General features: G+C 45.7%; 1 protein-coding gene across 2 annotated transcripts in view; it reads right to left on the bottom strand.

Moving 5' to 3' along the window:
* Positions 1–1,172: 1,172 nt before the first annotated feature.
* Positions 1,173–22,677, bottom strand: part of LOC137318715 (dual specificity calcium/calmodulin-dependent 3',5'-cyclic nucleotide phosphodiesterase 1C-like) — a 478,280-nt gene continuing 456,775 nt past the window's right edge. For both annotated transcript variants that reach the window (XM_067981388.1, XM_067981392.1), the window contains one exon: positions 1,173–1,970. In XM_067981388.1, the coding sequence (XP_067837489.1) occupies positions 1,939–1,970 (32 nt within the window). In that variant the 3' untranslated portion in view covers positions 1,173–1,938. The remainder of the gene's footprint in view (positions 1,971–22,677) is intronic.

Below are 22,677 nucleotides of genomic sequence, written 5' to 3' on the forward strand. Positions count from 1 at the left end.
GTGAATTAAAGGTTTAGGTAAACCTCACGTATTAAGTAGACAAATTTGCTTGTATTGATGACTGATGTTTATAAGCCCTTCTTGATGTGGGGAATAGTCTGAAACCTCAGGCAGATTCTGTGCTTGTTAGAATCCAGGAACCGAAGAAAGCTACAATAATTCCCAGGGCCAGCAAAATACTCAAATGCCAACAGCTAAAGAAGAGTTGGGCCACTCCAAAATTTAAAAAGCCAGTTCTGGCTAAAGATTAGTGTGTAAATTGACTCAGTCAGAATTATTGCAATCATTATGCTGTGGTTCTATGACAGCACTTCCTCCTGACATTCATTGGAATAAGTGTACCTGTGTGACTGAGATTGTAGTGTACTGATCATGAGGGCAATGACCGTAGGAGAGTTCAACTTGTGCCTTAGACACCCCATAGCCCCAACAATGCTGCTCTCAAAGCCCAGCAACTCAGTCCAACTGAGCCTACATTTCTTATGTCTCTCTCCACAGATGCTGCCTAACCTGCCGAGTGTTTCCAGCATTTTCTGCTTTTACTTTATATTTCTAATTTCCTGGTTTGTTCTGTTTGAATTCTGGAGGTTTGGAAAGGGCTGTTCTTGGTGCTTTTGGATCATTGGTGGATAAATCCTCAGTGACAACATCAAGATCTGTTAGCATCAGCAACTTGAGATATATGCACAATAGGAACAGGGATATAAATTTTACAGATGGCTCCCAAGGCACCATGATCGATCGATGCAATACACAAAGACAAAAGCTTGCACACCTCTGTATTACAGTAGCATCCACTGCTTTTACAGTTTCTGTGACTGCCTTTATCACAAGAGGCCCTTGAAGCCACATACATTAACATGTATAACTCAGGCACTTTCTAACAGGGCAATGTTTCAACTGAATCAATGATATACATGTTTGGCATAGCATGATCTGGGGTGACCATGCCAGTGACTGATTAGGGTGTGCAATGTGCCAAACTGTTCATTTAACATTGATTTATTCCTGGCTGCTGATTCAGATGTAAATAAAACATTTTTGCAAGCCTGCTTAGTTGAAAAGTGTCTGCAATTACTAATGGACAACCTTCAATGCATTATAACCATGATACTTATTTAAAAAGGTTGTAAAATTAGAAATGGAGAAATTAATGTAAACCTCTACTGCTGTAATATAAATAATGTTGAAATAAATAATAGATTTGACACTTGACCATCTGACAGAAGTAGTGAAAGCTCATTAGATGTGGTGTCTCTAGAAAACACTGTGTATGAATGGTAGCAGGTTTACTGTCAGAGAGAGCAAACCAACCAGATTTCAGAAAGATTCAGTAGAATCACTCAAGTCAATAGAGTGAATCAAAAGCCTTGTCAATTGCACTGACTGTGTAAAGAGGTGGTAGGTTGTTGGTGCTGTTGGATGAACAAAGGTTCCATTAGAAACTCATTACTGCATGTCACACAGTTGCAGTTTAATGACGTTTGAGGGGTGGGATGCAAAAAAAAAGCACAATTCAAAATAAGAAAAATGTCACTCGACAGCATCCATACTTCCACTCTTGTGTTGTAGTAGCAAGAAATCCTTCAACAAATATTTGTTATACAGCTTTAGAACATCCATTGGCAAGGCCTTAGATCCCCCTGTTAGGATTATGCTGTACAACACCAGCTCTTATTATAGGAGGCCCGGGGCCCACATTTGTAAAAATAAAAACTTCAAGAACTATTTTTGCATTCAACCTCTCCACCTGTGCAAAAAAAAAAGTAAATTAAAAAAAATGAAGAACATAAGCCAATAAAAGATCCAGTGCCGATAGTTTTTAGTCCTTTGTAAACTGGCCAATGGGAAGAGTCAGCACTTGAAACACTGTTCAAGCCTTTCCCTGTGGGTTGGTCCTTGTAGAAAAAATGAAGAAGCTGTGCTAGCGCGATGGGACTAGTTTCCAGGGCCAGGCTGCACTTCTGCCCCTGCAAGAAAAAGAAACAAATGCCCGTCAGTGTCTTACTCTGGTCCAGGGTGAGAGGAGCTGAGAGGGAAGGAATGCAGCAACAAGTTAATACTGTGCTTCTCAGCATGTGGAAATGTGGATGTAAGAAAGTTATGTGAAGAACATTAAAGGCAGCACTGGCTGTAATAAGTTAGCTGAGAATGTTAAGCTAAATACTAATTGATTATGGCGAGTATTTCTAGTGGGGCGTGCATTTTGGGAAATGGTGCAGTGATTTGCTGCCATTCTAGCGATACCCCGAGGTGCACTTCCTGCGATCGTCGTTTCCTATTGAAAGCACTAAAGTTTAGAATTGCCTCTTATATCCCATCATTTTCAGAGTACTGAATGAATTTACAGATAAATGAACATGTCGACTAAAGTGTTCAGCTGTTTGAATAAATTGAAAAATTCCAACAATGCCCTCTGTTCAGGAGGAATTACAGTTTCAAAAAAGATCATTAAGCCATTGTCCTTTTAGAAATAGCCCAACTAATACAAATTAAATCATTTAGATTCAGTCATTATAAGATGCATTGCACTTTAAAATATATATTATCTAATTACTAGCAGATCTCCTGTGGCATTGCTCACTGTGAGGTGGAGCAAATACCATTTTATAATGACCCAAATTTCCATGTGGTGAGTTGCCATTCTTTCACACCAATGAAAAAAGAGCTGTGCCTGCTGATGGTCTGAAGAGATATTTACACCAGAATTTCTTGGGTCAGCTCATTAATATCCACTGGAGTAGTGATTGGCAGAAAAGCCATTTAAAATGTAATATGCTGAGCTGCATGGAAATTACAGTGCAGCCTTTAAAAAGCCAGTTCTGGTTAAAGATTGCAGCGGCAGTCAGTGGGAGCAGGAAGTAAATAAGGAACCATGCTTGATTCACTCACTTGACTGTCATCTAGCTTGACTGGATGTCTCATTACTGTTTTTGTGCTACTTGTCAAGAGTGCCTAACACAAGAGCAGCTGGTGCTAAACAAGGGACCAGGGCTTGGCACAGAGGCAGAGAAGGCAATGCCACAATTTCTTCCAGAAGGACCTGTAAACCCTCCTGAATGAAATTAGGTTCTGGTGACACAGCCTGTGGCAGGAAACCTGAGAGAAATGTCACTCATGCCACGTAGAAGGCTCGTCTTAGAGCTCTCTTACCCCTAGGACTGCAGACGAGTGCCACAAAAAGTTCAATGACCTGATGAGGGCAAGCAAGGTAATGCACCAACACGCTCCTTTTTTTTGCCTGGGCACCAGCACATTCTAAAAGTAACAGCTGTTCAACTCATTCTTCACAATACACTCTACACTCTGGTTAAGGGGGGTCTCTAACATTAAATTCTACAGTATGGCTACCCATTTCCACTAACAGCGATTGCTTGCATGCACAACCCTAAAACACTTTTCTCTACTTTAATCTCATTTCTTGCTTGAACTCTCCCATGCCACTTGGCACACACTCAACTGCTAGCCTTCTCCTACTTTTCTCATTCTTGTTGCAGGATAAAATGGTGCACAATGCCCCACGAGAAGCGGACTACCAAAGTGGGTATTCCTAACCTGAAGCACCTCATGGTCTATGAGGAGAAGGCCATAGAGCTCATGGGGAGGCACTCTGTTCTTGCTGTGAGAGAGGGTGACATCAATGGCATAGTGCCAATTTTAGTGACTAAACATCTACATCCCTTTGAAGAATCACACAGCCATAAGCAACCTTCCTTTCTGTTCCCTTAATCCCAGGGGGTTAATACTCACCCATTCTAGCTTGTACCCTCCTTTCCTGCTGATCTATCACAACAGTGGGCACTGGAGGAGAAAAATAACGATAAGGAGGAGCAGCAGCAGGGTATAAATTTCCTCTTCGTCAACTGGGCAGGATGATGAGGACCAGGTCACACTGGAGCCTCTAGAGCCAGAATCTACCAAAAATTCCTGTGCCCAACCCCCTCAAGGTCACCGTTTGCATCACTTTCTTTATCACTCCCACGTGCCAGCTCACATACTTTCACCTGGGGGGAATTAGTATTAGTGTGAGAATATGGTTCAGGGTGATTCACAGAGCATGAGGGAGCCAGAGGAGTGGGATATGAGAGAAGATGCATCACCTTCCTAATGAAAGCTAAGGAGAAGGCTGCCCAGGGCTTTTAAGATATGGGATCCAGAACTCAAAAGGTATTCACCTGAAAAGAGGCACATGAAGCAAGGAACATCATACCTACGTGCAGACTCTGAAGTCAGGCTCCAAGGTTGTGCAGCAACTGAGAGCTATGAATCTCAAGTCTACAGCTCTCACTTATGGCAACATCAGGGGGATTTCTTTTCTTCATTGCAGGCACCAATGGAGCGTATGTCAGCTTTAATGAAACCTGAAGAAGACCTCCACCTATGAGCAGTCAGTGACAAGTCAGTGTCTCCACCTCTACGAATGCACAGACTGCAGCTCTGGTGGCAATAGGGGAGAGAATAGACAGCACTCTGCATACTGCCTTCCAAACAATGGAGACCATGATGCATGCTGCTATCTCTCAGAGCTTTCAGGATCTGATAGCTGCCATTAGACCAACCATCCTGCTGATCCGTGGGGTCAGACATCCAGCACCTGTGAAATGGTAATGGCTGGAATCCACCTGCTTGATACTGCTGTCTCTCAAGACAGGAGCATAAGCCAGGCCTCCGGCCTTGCGCCTCAGAGCAACACACCAGTGGAAAGCAGAAGACAACACCAGGTTGACCAGGGAGAAGCTCCAGGGATGCAACCAGCAGTGTCTCCCAGCCTGGAACCAGCTGCTGTGAGAAAAGGGCCTCCTTGTACCCATGACTCTTTTGTAGAGCATGAGCAGCCAACCGCCTCTGGTGATACTGGTCCTCAGGTTGCACCTTGGACAAGCCATAGAATAATTGAAAGAAAGGCACATGTAGCTATCCAGGGGAAGCATGGTCTTAGGAGCAGTAGGTTGGCTTGTGTTTGTTGTAATAAAATAGAATGTGCACATATGTTGTGATTTTTTTTATTCATGGAGGTTAGAGTCTTATGGAAATGGGTACAATTATTTGGTGCTGACTTATTCAATCAGGTGATGATTACTGGCACATGTAGGGACACACAGAATTTATGTGTTGTCATGTTGTAGGATGGGTAGTGGATTGAGGGAATGTCCCTTTATTTAAAAGTGGGAAAACAGGAGATAAGGCTCTGGTGTCAAATGTAGACTGTGTTACACAGAAGGGAACACTTAAGCGATGAGATGTGTTCTGATGCCCCTTGCAGCAGTCACTGAGGAGCCCTCTGAGTACAGCTCATTGTGATGCTCTCCTCCATGTAGTTATGCCTTCATGACAGCGAGGGCTATTTCCCCAGCAATGTCCAAGTCCACCCTGTTCTGTATGGTGAAGTTGTGCAGGGCACAACAGACTACAACTATGCATGACACATGATCTGGAGAATATTGCAGAGCCCAATCTCACTTGTCTAGGCAGCAAAAGCATTCCCGATGGTCCTTTCAATGATCAATATTGTAGAGCCGTGCGCCTCTTTGCAGCATTCCTCTGTTGCTGTTTGAACCACTCTTAATGGGGTCATTATCCATGGGAACAGGAAATATGCTTTGTCACTCGCAAGCCATCTGTGACCTGATTTTCTTCCCTGAAGAAATCAGGAGGGCCAAATTTTGAAAAATGAATACATTGTGACAACACCCAGCATATCTTCTGTTAACATGTAAGGTAATTTGAATATTGTCAAATTCTACGTTCTGTGCATTGACGGAGTGGAAGCCTTTCCAGTTGAGGTAGTTGAGGGGGTTTTCTGTAGGAGGTTGCAAAAAAGCATTTTTGATTGTACCCTACTTATTATGGGAGCCATTCTTCCTGCTTTCTTCTGGAAGGAGCAAGAATTGGAGGAGAAGGAGCAGCAGTAGCCTCAGCAAACACCTTGCGCACATGAAGCAATACCCAGCACCCAGGGTCTACAGGCCAAGGATCTACCTGATCTTGCATCTACCTGAGGAGCAGTACAGCCGGAGGCTGAGCTTCTCCAGGCAGGCTGTCGCAGACCTCTGCAATCTCCTGAAACACGACCTCCAGCCTGCTGGACCAGGGGAGCATGCCGTGCTCAAAGTCACTGAATTGTTATGCCATTGGAGCATTTCAAGTTGCTACAGGGGACATCAGCCACATCCCCCAGTCTGCAGTTCACAGCTGCGTTAAGTAGGTGACCGACATCCTATTTGCCAGGGTGGAGCAGAGTATCACCGTCCCCACTGATCTCAGCAATCAACAGGACAGAGCTCATGGCTTTGCAACAATTACTGGCTTCCTTCACCTACAGGGCATGATTGACTGTACACACATGGCCTTCAGGGCACCGGAACACCAGGCAGCAACATTCGTCAACAGAAAAGAATACCATTCTATCAATGTCCAGCTAGTGGATGACCAGGAACAGCAGGAACAACATCATGTAGGTCCCTGCAAGGCACCCAGGAGACCGCTACAGTGCTTTTATACTCAGACACTGTACCACCACCGCCACTGCTATTCGATCCTGTAAAGAACATGATAGGATGGCTGTTAGGGGACAAGGGATACCCTCTGCAGTCCTGATTGATGACAGTTACACAACTCCAACACTGTACAACTTCAATCCCTCCTGAGCAGCACAGATACAATCCAAGCTAGGGCACAAACTTATAGAGAACACGATAGGACTGCTCAAGCAGAGGTTCCGATGTCTGGTCCGCTCAGAGAGTGGGGGGGAAGGGCTCCCTGCGATATGCCCCAGATAGAGTGTCAGGCATAGTCTGTGGTCTGCTGCATATTGCACAATATTGCATTGCAGAGAGGTCTGCATTTGGAGGAGAAAGAGAGCAGCAGCAGTCGTCATCAGCCGAGGAAGACCTGGGGGAAGGAGAGGAAGCAGTAGAGGAAGGAGGGCCACATCAGCACCTTACAGCAAGAGATGCCAGGAGTCTGCTTATAGCTCAGCGAATCCGCTGAGTTTCTTATACCTCTGCCCTGAGAACTTACACAGAGCCCCTCTGCAAACCAGCCCTTCTTACATCTGTCCCCACTCCCTTCATTCTACATTGAAGATCATTCAAACCATTCAGACAACTCCTAGTTCAATGACATTCTGACAATGTACACTCAGAAGCTGCTTTAACCACACTGCAGATCAAAGTGCCAAATGTGATAAAGGTGATTAACTTAATGCCAAACATCAGAAATGTCTTCTATTCATTTGTCACCTTGATGATCAACCTGTAATGCTTTCCCTTAAAGAAGGTTTCCTAATTCTACTACTCCTACGAGGTACTCCCCTAGTGGCCCGAACAGAGCTCCTGGCAGGTGATTCTGGGTGCTGGACATAGTGAGGTCCCGGCCGTGGGCTGCTGCATCTCAGCTGCTGTCGGGACAGTCTGGCCCAACTGACTTGCTGGTTCTATGGCAGGTATTGGTTGGCGGAGAAGTGACCGTGCAGACAAGCTGAACCCCTGAGATAGACCATCACATACTGCTTTCATCATGCCACTGCCACTTCCTTGGGGCTGGGGCACATTACTTCCATTGATCGGCAGGAGAGCAGACTGCAGAAGATGACAGGCTCCTTCAAAGCCTCTATCCATTCGATCCGCCAATTTCTCCATTGTGGAGCTCAGATTCTGCATGGCAACCACCAAAGCTTCCACCAAAGCTGCAAATCACGCCGGCATGGTCTCCAATTGTGGGGTCCCAACCCCAGCGTCCCTGGAGGTAACCCCACTATCTAGAGTAGATTGCACAGTAGCGATACTATGCCACATGACGCCACAGAGGCTGGATGTGGACTCCTCCACACTCTTAACCACAGTGCTGGAAGTCCTCGTCATACCTTCCAATACCTTGTAGAGCTTTTTATGTGGGGCCAGCAGTTTTCTTATTGTGGCTGGGCCCTTAAAGTCCTCATCTCTGTCCTCCTCAGCAGAGCTAGGAGAGGGCCTTGCTCTCCATCGAGGTTTCTCCTGAGTCTGTCCCTGTCTCTGGTGGTTGCTGTTGCCTACTGATGCTAGGTCTTTCACCATGTGCAGACTCCTCTGGCTCAGTATCTAGCCCATGTGGAGTGCCCATGAGCTGGTGCCTGGGAGGCATGGAGAGCCTGATGGTGCATCCTCAGGAAAATAGTCTTCTTCCGAGGCCTGTTCTTCTGCAGGATCCTCTTTGCGTTGAAAAGACTGTAGAAGAAAGAGAAAAGGGAGAAGAATTGGGATGGCAGAGAGAAGCTACACATGTGACAGCCTTGAGAATGCAGACTGAAGTTGCTAAGCTTGCTGCATCTGTGCTGCGTTGAATGAACAGACACAAGGAATATGCAGACACCCAGCTTGGGTATGCCACCAGCCTCTCCTTCAATAATGGTTATGATCCTGTCTGGATCAGTGATGTCCAGGGCATCTTGCTCTGCTTGTGTGGTGGTGATGATTTGGGGAACTCACAACATGAGTCCACCCATCTTGTTCCTCTCCCCGGCATTATGCATTGTTCTGCAGAAACGAGGGTAAGAGTTAGTGAGTGTGTGTAGAGAAGGTGAGTGGAAATGAATGGGGCTTGTGCATACAGTGGATGTGGTGAGAGGTGCAGAAGAAGTAAGATGGAATGATAAAGGGGAGGTGCTGAATGTAAAGGGAAGTGTGTGTGATGTAAAGTGATGAAGGAGTGGTGGGAATAGTTGGTGGTTGTACAATAGTTGTATCTGAGAAGAGAATGATACTCGTGTATGGTGAGACGAGACCAAAGAAAGAGGTGAATGTGTTTGGAATGAGCAAGAGAGGTGTTTAAGTGTGTTGTGGTGATTGTATATTGAAGGATGTGATGCAAATGCGGTAATAGTTGAGAGTGGTGGGGGAGGGGTGAGAGGAGTATTAAGTGGTGCTGGTGAGAAAGGCAGAGAGGTGAAGAGGTCTTGCCACTCTTGTGAGATCATTGAACCCAGGTCTTGGTGATGCTGTTGGCACTGATCCTCTCAGCCACGACTGGGCCTGCCTAGGCATGCTTGATAGTGGCCCTGGGGGATGCTCCTGCAGGTGCTGGGGAAGAGTACCTTCCTCCTGGGCCTCACTTCCTCCACTAGGGCCGAGGCGGCAAAAAAGCAGGGGACAGCCCTGCGACTCATCTTTGCAGCCGACAAGTCTTCCACAGTTGTTCAGTACAAAATGCAAGCGGTGAACTCATTCCCCACTTTAAATACAATCGGGAAACACGCCGGAAATTGTCCGGGTCTTGGGGGCCCACTGCCCGACTCTACAGGCGGTGTTCATGAGGTCAGGAGATAAAATGGCCCGGACTTCATGCCAACAACGTTGTTGTTGCTCACCCACCCCCGGCTGCCTAACTCCCACCTTGAGGTAAAATCGGTGCTTTATTCACCAGCTGGTGCTGCATCTAGCTGCGCTCAACCTTGGGAGGGCGGGGGAAGCATTACAATTGGCTTCAATGTACCCCGGTTTATGTGGGGTGGAACCAACCAGGGCCTTCATTCCCTGAGCTCGGCTGTGATCGTCCCCACTACTAAAGTCCGCCAGCACTCTCTGTTTAGTTGCCCAGATGAAGAATGGGCAAATTACTGGCAGGTAGCCAGCCTTTGGGGGGTAACCCCCAACACGAGTCACCATCTTCACTACTTTTGTCAGAGAAATGATATACAATACAGCTGTAGATTGAAAACATTACAGCCACCCATGAACAAAGAGCTAACAACAAATAAAATTAACATATTTTGATAAATGTCCTTTTTGTATCACTTGGGTTGGCCAATTGGATAACTAACATGACGATAGCTTGATGAGTGTGAAAGAAATAAGTATCATGCATAGAGTGCTTTATCAGATCCTCAGCACATCTCAAAGTGCTTTACAATCAACAAATTATTTTTGAACTTGAGCCATTGCCATTACATATGCAAACGGGGCACAGCAAGGCCTGATTAACAGCATTTGAATGAATAAATAATACGCTTTCGGTGGTGCTAGTGGAGAAAGGAATCTTGGCCAGTTGACCGAGTGCTCCCTACTCTTCTTAGTGACATGGGATTTTGGACATTAACCTGACCAAATCTGGTTTAATTCTCATCTGAAAGATGACACCTCCAACAATGCAATGTTTCCTTAATACCGCAGGGAAGCATCAACTGAAATCACGTGCTCATGTCTGAACCCACAACCTTTTGACACAGGAGCAAGGATACGACCAACTGAGCAAAGCTGACAAAGAAGTTATGCAGTTGTGGCGTTCCCATGTATCACACAATAAAGTGAATCCCAATTTCACTGCTTATAAAATCATGCTGTGTAATATCACAGATTGTCAAATCATATGAAGGGGAGAGGGGGATTTTTCGCTGCAGTGGAAAAATAGGGCAATGAAGCCTACTGCCACCTCACAGCCCTGAGCTTTCCCTCCCTCTGTCCCTGCTGGGATTGCCAGTGCCCAGTCCTTCACCATCTACTGCATGAAAATGGTGGTAATGGTTAAGGGTGGGTGCAGATTCTGGGGAATTTTCTATCTTTGCACCAGTGTTACCGTCGCTTCCTATGGTTGCCAGGGGAAAGGTGGCAGTGGCCCGAGGAAGCAATGGTAACTGCCCTGAGCTGTCCCCATGGAGGCTGAGGGCCTTGTAGCAGCTTCCTCTCCCTGCATTATGTGGTTTACCTGTTGAAGGCCCCGGTCTTCACCACGGCCTTCAGTGAGACTTGGTTTATGACCATCTGGGTGCGTCTGCTCCTTTAAGGTCCCTTGACAGGTCTTCTGGTGCCGCAACACCATCAGAGTTTCTGCCTTTGCACTGGTGGTTTTCCTCCTGATGTGTAAGAATACCGCTGGGAGCCTGCCGTGCATACTTAAGGAGCCCTGATCCAGGAAAATGGGTCCAGTGGATCCTTCCACTTTACCCCCCCCCCCCACCTCCACGTGTGATATATGTCACGTTACATGTTAGCAATACAAACATTTCTCCAAATGATACAGAATAACACCGTCTGGAGTGTGTTCCAAGCCCCTAACACATCTTGAGATGGAAACTAATAATTTGAATCAGTTTATGATGCCACCTTAAGCCCCGTGATACATTACAGCTTATGTGTTGTCCTTTGTACTTTAATGAGACTTGATATCCCACTGTACACAACAGAAACATTATATTCTTTATCACATCACAAAGAATCTTAAATCCACGTCACAAATGCAATTATGTCAATTGACTTGACAATATAATCCACAGCAACCCAGAGCCTTTCATGTAACACAGCAAAAGCTTACAGAGAGGAGACACAAACTGGGTATTTGTGCACGTGAGAGAACACAAATTCACAAAAATCTGTGATCACTTCACAATGACTTGAAAATTGTGTTAACCACCAGGGAGAAATAACTATGTGAGAAAGTAAAGAGAGCCTGTCAACCAAGGCTGAAAATATGGGGTTCGATTTTAGCACCCGCTATCGGGTGCGTTCCTGGCGGGGGGGCTCCGAAAATCGGGGAATCCCGGACCGGGTCGGGAGCCCGGCTCCAACCCGCCCATTTCCGGGTTCCCCACAGACGCGCCGACGTGCGCGCGCAGCCCCCGCATGTGGGACTCCCGCAGGCAATTAAAGCCGGCGGGGTGCCTCTTAACAGTATTTATTCAGGTATTTCAGGTCGTTAACAGACCTGATTAAGGGAATATGTGAGGAGGGGTGGGATTTTAGAGACAACTGGGACTGTTTCCCGTACTGGGGGAAACACTCCCAATTGAAATGGACGTGTTGCAGCTGTCAGCCTGTGGCGGCTGCAAAGGTCTATTTGACAGGTGCGGGGGGGGGGGGGGGGGGAGACCCTCACTCGTTGCAGGAGGCCACTCTGTCACTTTGAACAAAGTTTGGCCTCCACCACCCTCCTCCTGACAATCAAATTCACCAACTTGCACACTTACCCCGGGGTCCAGACACATGTACCTACCTTGCGGACCCCCTCAGATGTACATCTTCCGGATGGGGGCCGCTGTAGCTGCAGTCGTGACCTCCTCGGAGGGCGAACAGCATCACCAGCCTCGCCGGCCAAGCCGTCCACCTCTGACACATGGAGCTCCACAACAGAGTGCTGTGACACATCCACCTGTACAGCAGGAGGGAGGGCAACCGCAGAGAGAGATGCGTTGCAGAGGGCACTACCCTCGCCACAGGGTCCACAGACCGAGGCTCAGCTTCCTGGACCTCTCTGAGCAGCAGTGCACACGGAGGCTCAGAGTCACTCGACATGTAGTCGTGGACATCTGCAGCCTCCTTCATGCCGAGCTGCTCCCGGTTGGCCCGAGCACCATCTTCTTACCTGTTGCTGTCAAAGTCACCACTGCCCTCAACAACTTCTCCTCCGCAGCCTTCCAGGGTGCCACCGGGGACATCGCCGACGTCTCTCAGTCATCTGCACAAAAGAGCCCTGCAAATACACCTACACCCATTTTGCAGTGACACAATGGGTGGCATCAGTTGTGGGTCTTCATTGTGATCCTCAGGAAAGGGCATTATTGCACAAACCAGACAAGATTCGCAAAGACGTGGCAGTAGTGGAGCCAATATAATATGTAATGTGAGTTGGTCAGAAATTCAATATAAGTAACAACCATGACAAACCCTCAAACACCCTTGTACATCCCCTTCATGCTCACGACACGTTTGCCTTACACTTCCTACTGCACATATGTGATGCACGCCCTGTGGCTGCAGCACAGGTAGTGGCAGGTTGAGTGAGGCTGGCCGTGAAAGAGATGCATGAGAGGGTGAGTATGAGTTAGAGACATGAGATTGTATGAGGATTGGGTTAAGTGGTAGTGGCGGGATGAGTACTGGCGAGGTGAATAAGTGCAGGTAAGATGAGGATGAGCTTTGAGTGGGTATGAGGGGTGATGTGACAGAGTAGTGTTGGCAGTGCAGAAGGAGATGTGGGGTGGGGGCGGTGATGTGGCAGATGGAGTGTAGGGGAATGAGTAAGTGTACTCACTTTGGCTGACCTACTTAGGTCATTGCAGCGCCTCCTGCACTGTATGCAGGTGGGCGATATGTTGGTGGTGCAGGTGACCTCCTCTGCCACCTCGAACCAGGCCTTCCTGGTGGCAGAGGCAGGCCACTTCCTCCCGCCCGCCGGGGGGAAGATCTCTGTCCTCCCCCTCCTCCTCACCCCATCTAATGATACCTGGAGTGAGGCATCATTAAACTGGGAGCAGCCTTCCCCCTGGGCTGCTCCATGCTGTAATTTTTTCTATTTGTTGCAGCATCTGTCAGTGGGGGACTGCCCCTTTAAATAGAGCTCCTCCAGCTGACAGAGCTTACTGCGCATGCGCAGTCCGCCCGACGCGCAGATCAGCAGTGGGGAACCCGGAAGACCAGGTAAGTGGATCCAATTAGGCTGCGATCGCGCGGGGGGCAGACTGATTTCACCGGGCGTGTTACCCACGCGCCCAATAGCCCCCCCGCCGCGAACCCGCAGCCCTGGTAACATCGAGCCCGTGATTTCAGGTTTTGAGTGGACTAAAATAGAATATCAATAATTGATAATGGTTAGAAAGCAAAGATTTCTCTTCAGATTGAAAAGTAGTTAAAATTACTGGAAAATAAAAGAGGCCTTTAGAATGCATCAAACCATGTTTTGGTTCTGAAATGACACAACTCAATAATCTCCATAAAACAAAAACAAAATATTGCAGGTGCTGGAAATCTGAAATAAAAATCGAAAATGCTGAAGACACTGAGCAAGTCAGACAGCATTTATGGAGCGAGAAACCGAGTTAACGTTTCAGGCCGATGACCTTTCATGACCCAAACGATAACTCTGTTTCTCTCTCTCCACAGATGCTGCCTGACCCGCTGAGTGTTTCCAGCATTTTTGGTTTTTATTTCAATAATCTCCATCATTGTGAAGTGAGAAATTTGGATGGAGATGAAAAAAATACAACCAACTATTCAAAAATTGGCTTCTGATAATTAACAACACAACTGCAAGTGGAGTAATGCTCTCCGTAATCCTGAAGTGTGAAACTTTGGGGATGGGGATATTTAGAACACAAGAGATTAATTTGGGTTTGGGTTTCTGAGAAGACACAACCCAGAATTGGAAGTGGGTTCATAATATTTAAGTGAGGAATTCTGGATAGATAAATTTAGAATCGAACATAACGGGGTGGGAATTCCTTCAGGCTTGTTTTCGGGTTTTGAAATGGGCGCTGCAAACACCCGAACTGGAAGGCCTTAGGCTATCTGAAATTGGGTTTCGGGCCTCATTAATATTATTTGGGTGAGCTGCCAGCATATTGCGAGCCTCAACTTTAAATCTCCATTTTAAGAAGATGAATGTTGGGTCGCTCAACTTGCCAATGGCCCAAAGGTACCAGCTTCAAAACATTTTTGAGTGTTGATAAAGGGACCACACCCAAAATGTCGACTCCTTTGCTCACTCCACAATTGCTGCCTGACCTGCTGACGGTTTCTCGCATTTTCTGGTTTTGTTTCAGATTTCCAGCATCTACTGTTTTTTGATTTTTGTTCATCTTATTCTGAAATATTGGCAAGATAACAAAGTAATTAGGTTTTTGAGTAGACACAACTCATAACTGAAAGTAGAGTAACACTCTTTATAATAGAGGACAAAGAAATTTTAGCTGGTGACCTGGGGATACAACAAGCTATTCATAATTTGAGTTCTGAGAATTACAACTCATGACTGAAACTGGAAGAATAATGTACATAATAGTAAAGTGAGAAATTCTAGGTCGGTGCATTTAGAATACAAGTTAATTAGGGATTCGGTTCTGTTAAAACATAACTAACAACTGGAACTACAATAATAATTTCTATTACCGCGAAGCAGAGAGATTCCAGCCCTCAGATCTCCGACTGCGGAAGTACAGAAAATGTATCACATTGTCGAATCTTCCTCAATTTTTCTGATGACCGTGAGTTTTGATGAAGATCAAAGAGTTCATCACCAAAAATCAGAGCTTCTTGATAAACTGGAATGTCACCAAGCTTCAATGTGTGACAAATCACAAGATAATTACGGATGAAGAAAGCCATTCAGCTCACTTTAATCCATTCATTCAGAAAGACTGGCACAATCTCCCTACTGCAGCATTCAGTCATTTCTTAAATGATTTCAGGGTTTTTGCATCCGCTATTCTGTTTGGAAGTCCATTCCCAGTGTTGATCGCTCTTTATGTGATATCAGCTTGAAATTTGTGTTTTACTAGTTTGACCTGGTGTCCTCCTGTCTTACTTTTGATTACCTTAGTCTGGCTAAAGCCTGGTGCCTTTCAAAAGTCTTTCTTAATGGGACAAGCCAGCTCTTAGCTAGTATCAGGTCTGCTCAGAATATATGAGGTAGGACAGAAGAACGAGGGCGGAATGTCTGTATGAAACATGATGTGGAGATGCCGGTGATGGACTGGGGTTGACAATTGTAAACAATTTTACAACACCAGGTTATAGTCCAGCAATTTTATTTTAAATTCACAAGCTTTCGGAGACTTCCTCCTTCCTCAGGTAAAAAAAAAATGAAACATGTCCTGCTCATTTTCCAGCCTCAATCCGGAGATCCATTAGAAATCCACCTTGGAATTTTGAGGCCAGTAGTGGTCGCAACATTGAACCCTGGGCCACACCAATCAGAAATTCTCCCTGCTCTGACATAATGTCTTTAACAAGTACCAATCTTTAGCCAGTTTCTTATCGATTGCCAAGATTTATCCTGAATCCTCACATCTTTGTAGCCTTTCATGTGGAACTTTGTCAAATGAATTTTCAAAGTCAAGGTACCCCACAACATAGAGTTTCTCACAGTCTGCTTGGATCGTCACTTCCTCAAAGAAATCTAGGAAGTTGGCTAGGCACGATCTTCCACTTCTAAAGGCATGCTGACTGCTGTTTACTGGGTTACTATTGTACCTATTACAAAGAAATACATTGAAATGGCAACAGATCTAGCAGCTCAAAACTGGGCATCCATGAGGCGCTGTGGGCCATCAGAAGCAGCAGAATTGTATTCCAGCACAATCTGTAACCTCATGGCCCGGCATATTCCTCACTCTACCATTACCAACAAGCCAGGGGATCAACCCTGGTTCAATGAGAAGTGTAGAAGAGCATGCGAGGAGCAGCATCAGGCGTACCTAAAAATGAGGTGAAAACCTGGTGAAGCTACAACTCAGGACTACATGCATGTTAAACAGCGGAAGCAACATGCTATAGACAGAGCTAAGCGATTCCACAACCAACGGATCAGATCAAAGCTCTGCAGTCCTGCCACATCCAGTCGTGAATGGTGGTGGACAATTAAACAACTAACGGAAGGAGGAGGCTCTGTAAACATCCCCATCCTCAATGATGATGGAGTCCAGCACATGAGTGCAAAAGACAAGGCTGAAGCATTTGCAACCATCTTCAGCCAGAAGTGCCATGTGGATGATCCATCTCGGCCTCCTCCCGATATCCCCACCATCACAGAAGTCAGTCTTCAGCCACTTTGATTCACTCCATGTGATATCAAGAAACGGCTGAGTGCACTGGATACAGCAAAGGCTATGGGCCCCGAAAACATCCCAGCTGTAGTGCTGAAGACTTGTGCTCCAGAACGAGCTGCACCCCTAGCCAAGCTGTTCCGGTACAGCTACAACACTGGCATCTACCCGACAATGTGGAAAATTGCCCAAGTATGTCCTATCCACAAAAAGCAGGACAAATCCAATCCGGCCAATTACCGCGCCATCAGTCTACTCTCAATCATCAGCAAAGGGATGGAAGGTGTCGTCGACAGTGCTATCAAGTGGAACTTACTCACCAATAACCTGCTCACCGATGCTCAGTTTGGGTTCCGCCAGGACCACTCGGCTCCAGACCTCATTACAGCCTTGGTCCAAACATGGACAAAAGAGCTGAATTTCAGAGGTGAGGTGAGAATGACTGCCCTTGACATCAAGGCAGCATTTGACCGAGTGTGGCACCAAGGAGCTCTAGTAAAATTGAAGTTAATGGGAATCAGGGAGAAAACTCTCCAGTGGCTGGAGTCATACCTAGCACAAAGGAAGATGGTAATGGTTGTTGGAGCCAATCATCTAAGCCCCAGGACATCGCTGCAGGAGTTCCTCAGGGCAGTGTCCTAGGCCCAACCATCTTCAGCTGCTTCATCAATGACCTTCCCTCCATCATAAGGTCAGAAATGGGGATGTTCGCTGATGATTGCACAGTGTTCAGTTCCATTTGCAACCTCTCAAACAATGAAGCAGTCCGAGCCTGCACGCAGCAAGACCTGAACAACATCCAGGCTTAGGCTCATAAGTGGCAAGTAACATTCGCGCCAGACATGTGCCAGGCAATGACCATCTCCAACAAGAGAGAGTCTAACCACCTCCCCTTGACATTCAACAGCATTACCATCACCGAATCCCCCACCATCAACATCCTGGGGGTCACCATTGACCAAAATCTTAACTGGACCAGCCATATAAATACTGTGGCTACAAGACCAGGTCAGAGGCTGGGTATTCTGCGGCGAGTGACTCACCTCCTGACTCCCCAAAGCCTTTCCTCCATCTGCAAGGCACAAGTCAGGAGTGTGATGGAATACTCTCCACTTGCCTGGATGAGTGCAGCTCCAACAACACTCAAGAAGCACGACACCATCCAGGACAAAGCAGCCCGCTTGATTGGCACCCCATCTACCACCCTAAACAGGCACTCCCTTCACCACTGGTACACAGTGGCTGCAGTGCGTACCATCCACAGGATGCACTGCAGCAACTCGTCAAGGCTTCTTCGACAGCACCTCCCAATCCCGCGACCTCTACCACCTAGACGGACAAAAGCAGCCGGCACATGGGAACAACACCACCTGCACATTCCCCTCCAAGTCACACACCATCCCGACTTGGAAATATATCGCCGTTCCTTCATTGTCGCTGGGTCAAATTCCTGGAACTCCCTTCCTAACAGCACTGTGGGAGAACCTTCACCACACGGACTGCAGTGGTTCAAGAAGGCGGCTCACCACCACCTTCTCAAGGGCAATTAGGGATGGGCAATAAATGCTGGCCTCGCCAGTGACGCCCACATCCCATGAATGAATAAAAAAAAATCAGGCTGTTTGTCCAATTAGTCTGTGTTGGTGTTCGCACTCCACACGAAGTGTAGTCCTAGTCCCGTGTGTCCACCCTGTTCCCAGATCCCTTTATCCCCTTTTCCTTCAATCATCTATCTAACCTATTCTTATAATCAATCAAGTTTATTCTTGATAACCGATTTTGTATTTTACACAGAATTGAAGCAATGGATCTGTATTTGCCTGTATCCATTTTGTCACATTTTTTGAATATTTCCACCATATTAACCTGTTTCCAATCTACTGTTACCTCCAGTGAGTCACTCATAATGATTGTCACTGCCTCACAAATCACCACCCTAGTCTCGCTCAGCACTCTGGGATAAATTTATCTAATTTATATCAACGTTATTAATTCAGTTTTAATTAACTCTGTTTGCACATGTGAGGATGTAATCACTCAGAATATCTACTATATTATGCTTATCCTCAGTTTCAAGTCCGTTTGCATCTTTTATGGGTTTCATCTCTTCTCTGATTGTCCTCTTACTGTTGTGGTATTGAAATAATTTTTTTACTCTTACATTTTAGTTAAGCAGCTGTGTATTCTTCTAGCTTCCTTTTGGTCCTCTGATCATGCTTTTACCTTGTTTTTGCATATCCCTGTATTCAACCCAGTGAACTCCTTCCTCTTTCTCTTTGTAGAGGTTATTTTTTCTCTTTATGTCATTTATAATTTGTTTGCTCATATATTTTAGGCCTATGATCATCAGTATGCTCAGCGCTTGCCCTCTACTGAAGTGTTATTAAACATCTTCTTCCAATCTATTTGCTTTGGTTGTTTCATCATTTCTTTGAATTTAGCCCTTTTAAAGTTATGTACTTGGCTTTGATATATCTGAATCCCAGATCATCCCTTTATCATTCCGTGGTATCTATCCCCCATGAATGCTACGACTTCCATTTTCTGAAACAAATACCAGGTCAAAATGAGCACTGTCTCTCATGTTTTCCTTCACACACTGGGTGATGAAGCAGTCATATGTTGCCTTTAACAAATCTGACTCTAAACCGCTTGGGTTTCCTCACTTTATGTTTGGTTGGTTGACATCTCCCATTACAATAGCTTTCCTGTTCTCTTACCCTTTTTATCTTTTCATGGAGCAAATTGTCCTCCTTATGCTAACCCGGTGGTCTCTGATATACCCGAAGTGTTAGCTTGCATTTTGTCACATTAGCGAAGTTGAACCAAAGTAATTCATTTGTAGCTTTGCCCTGCCCATAGATTCAACTTCATTTACCTCCGGTTGTCCCTGATATACATGGCAATGCTACCTCATCTATCCACCCTGTCCTTCGTGAATACCCTCTACCCCTGAATGTTATATCCTTATTATATAGCCTTGTTTCTGATATTCCTACTACATCGTAGTTCTCTACTGCCACAACAGCCTCCAGTTCCAGCATCTTATTTCTAATGCTTCTAATTGTACATGCATCTTATTGCAGATTTGCCTCCTTCCATGTCCCGCGGTATCTGCCTTCTCCTGGCCTCTTAGGTATATATATCTCTGGGTTCTTATGTCCATACCCACCCGTTGACTATCTTCTAACCTACAATCCATTTTAACTGGTATCCGGTTTATTCCTTGCCCTTCCCCAACCTATTCAGTTTAATTGATTCTTGATTGCTGCCTTATTGTGTTTTGCCAGTCTCTTTGGTCCTACTTGGTTTAGGTACAGCCTATCCCTCTAAGTCCTTTTTGTTTATGAAGGCAGCATTGTTGTTCCAACACCATTTTGCCAGCCATTCATTGACATCCTCAATTTTCTTTATCTCTACTCCTTTCCGAAATACTGGGAGTATCCTAGCAATTACTCTGCATCCCATATTTTTAAGTTTTTCTACAATCCTTGATGTCAAGGGCAGTCACTCTCACCTCACCTCCTTCATGTAAGGGGCACTCCTTCCTGTGGGAGCCTAGAGGCCCACATGAGCCATCTATCACTGCCTGAACCTTGGATAATGCAGCAAGTCAGTCAATGCCAAGGGCATGTGTTTACTGCTCCCTTGTCTCCGCAGGGAGCACTATGTATTGGTTTATCCTTGTAAACAAAGCAATTGTGAACTGCTGGATGCACTCATGCACAGCAGGCTGGCTGAAACATGCAATGTCCTAGGTTTATCCCTGAAAACCTCTAGTGGCATAGAAGCAACGATCTTAACAGGCACAGAGAGCACGTTGCCACCTCAAGAACACAGGTTGCAGGTCTTTTCCCAACAGGTGACAAAGCTCCCCGACCACTTCCCTGCTAAACTGGAGCCTCTGCTGCCATTGCTCTTCACTTAGGTTCCAGAAAGTGCCTGATCTGACATTCATCCAATATAGGTTCCTGCTCCTCCTCCTCCAGATAGTACACGTGAAGAGGAATTCCAACCTGCAGTTCTGTCAGGTGTCCTTGCAGCAGCCAAAGAATTAATGTGGCAAAATCTCAGAAACCGTTCTTTGGTTGGAGCAGCAGGAAAAGAAATAAGGGATGGCCCTGAAATTCCATGAGGATTCTACTGGTCTCCTGTTGTAACTCCACTGGGAGACTTGCAGAATTCCCAGAGTTATAGGTTTCTCCGCTGTTTATGCCACTTCCTTGGACATTCCAATGGTCTCCCGCCCAAATTACAGTGGGAGACAGGTTGAACCCCAATGGAATTTCAGGGCTGAAACCTGTAACTTTAATGTTACTCTACCACCAAAATCTTTGCCAATCAGGTCGCACAGCGCCCTAGATGTCCTTTGTTAATTTTGAGCACGCTGTCTATATGTAGGCAACTTGGACACAGCCTGTGATCATTGCAGGTCATGGTACTTCCTAAACATAGGAACAGGAGTAGGCCATTCAGCCCCTCGAGCCTGTTCCACCATTCAATTAGATCATGGCTGATCTGTACCTCAGCTCCATTTACCTGCCTTTGCTCCATGTCCCTTGATACCCTTACCTAACAAAAATCTATCAGTCTAAGTCCTAAAAGCTCCAATTGTCCCAGCATCTACAGCCTTTTGACAGAGAGAATTCCAGATTTCCACTACCCTTTGTGTGAAAAAGTGTTTCCTGATTTCAACCCTAAATGGCCTGGTTCTAGTTTTAGGATTATGCCCCCTTGTTCTGGATTCCCCCCATCACAGGAAATAGTTTCTCTGTATCTACCGTATCAAATTCTTTTATTATTTTAATCACCTCGATCAGATCACCTCTCAGCCTTCTAAACTCAGAGGAATACAAGCCAAGTTTATGCAACCTGTCCTCATAATTGAATCCTTTAAGCAATAGTATCATTCTGGTGAAACTGTGCTGTACTTCTTCCAAGGCCAATATATCTTTCTTGAGGTTTGGTGCTCAAAACTGAACACAGTATTCCAGATGGCGTCTGACCAAGGCTCTGTACAACTGAAACATAATGTCCTCACTTTTGAAGTCCAAACCCCTTGAGATAAAGGCCAACATTCCATTAGCATTTTTGATTACATTGTTTTACCTGCACATTAGCTTTTAGTGATCTATGTACATGGAAACTTATTTCCCTTTCCTCCTCTAGTTTCTAGTCTGTCTCCGTGAAGAAAATATTCTGATTTGTCTTTCTTGGATCCAAAGTGGATGACCTCACACTTCTCCATATTGAACTCCACCTGCCATAGTTTTTCCCATTCACTTATAGTCTGTCTATGTCCTTTTATAATTTCCTGCTCCCATCCACACAACTTACTGTGCCTCCTAACTTAGTGTCACCTGCAAACTTTGAAATATAACTATCTATTTCTTCATCCAAGTCATTATTAAATATAGCGAAAATCTGAGGCTCCAGTAGAGCTTGCTGGGGAACACCATTTGTCACATCCTCGCTATCAGAGAACACTCTCTGTCTCCTACCTCCCAAACCAATTACCAACCCATGTCACAAGGATACTTCCAATTTTGTGTGCTCTAATTTTTGCTAATAATCTATTGAGTGCGTAACGAAATATAGGTTAAGGTATTTAGGGGAACAAGGCTTGAAAGGGTTAATTAGTCAAAGTTTTAGCTGAGAGTGCTGTAATATAACATAGACTGCTTTTAAATTAACTTACAGCAGCTGAAGGCATTAACAGCCATGAGAATCTTGTTATTGCAAACTAAGGGAGGAACATGACGGTACCCCCACTCCTTCAGACATACTGGAATGCTGAAGCTAGCCATCTTCTGTCACCTTCGAGGACTATAGGGTGATTTATCAACTGCAGGGACTGAGGAACATTATGCTAAGGATAAGGAGAGATAATGGGGGGCCACAAGGCACCGGGAATTATATTCGATAGCCCTCGAAACCGGACACAGGGGTCACGGTGTGCCATTAACCCACGCCTAGTCGTTAAGATGCAGGCAGCACATAACATTTGTGCGGCTTGGTGATTTACCTGATAGCTGTGAGCAGCTAAGCCTGGCTGCGTGTTGAGTAAGCTGCACACCAGCAGGGGGCCCCGATATCGCGAGTGGCTAGCACCACTTAAAGGCAGCCTGCATCTCTTAAAATCAGCCTGCACCTCTTATTTGCAAAATATA

The sequence above is a fragment of the Heptranchias perlo genome, chromosome 3, assembly GCF_035084215.1.
Source record: "Heptranchias perlo isolate sHepPer1 chromosome 3, sHepPer1.hap1, whole genome shotgun sequence".
Lineage (NCBI taxonomy): Eukaryota > Metazoa > Chordata > Chondrichthyes > Hexanchiformes > Hexanchidae > Heptranchias > Heptranchias perlo.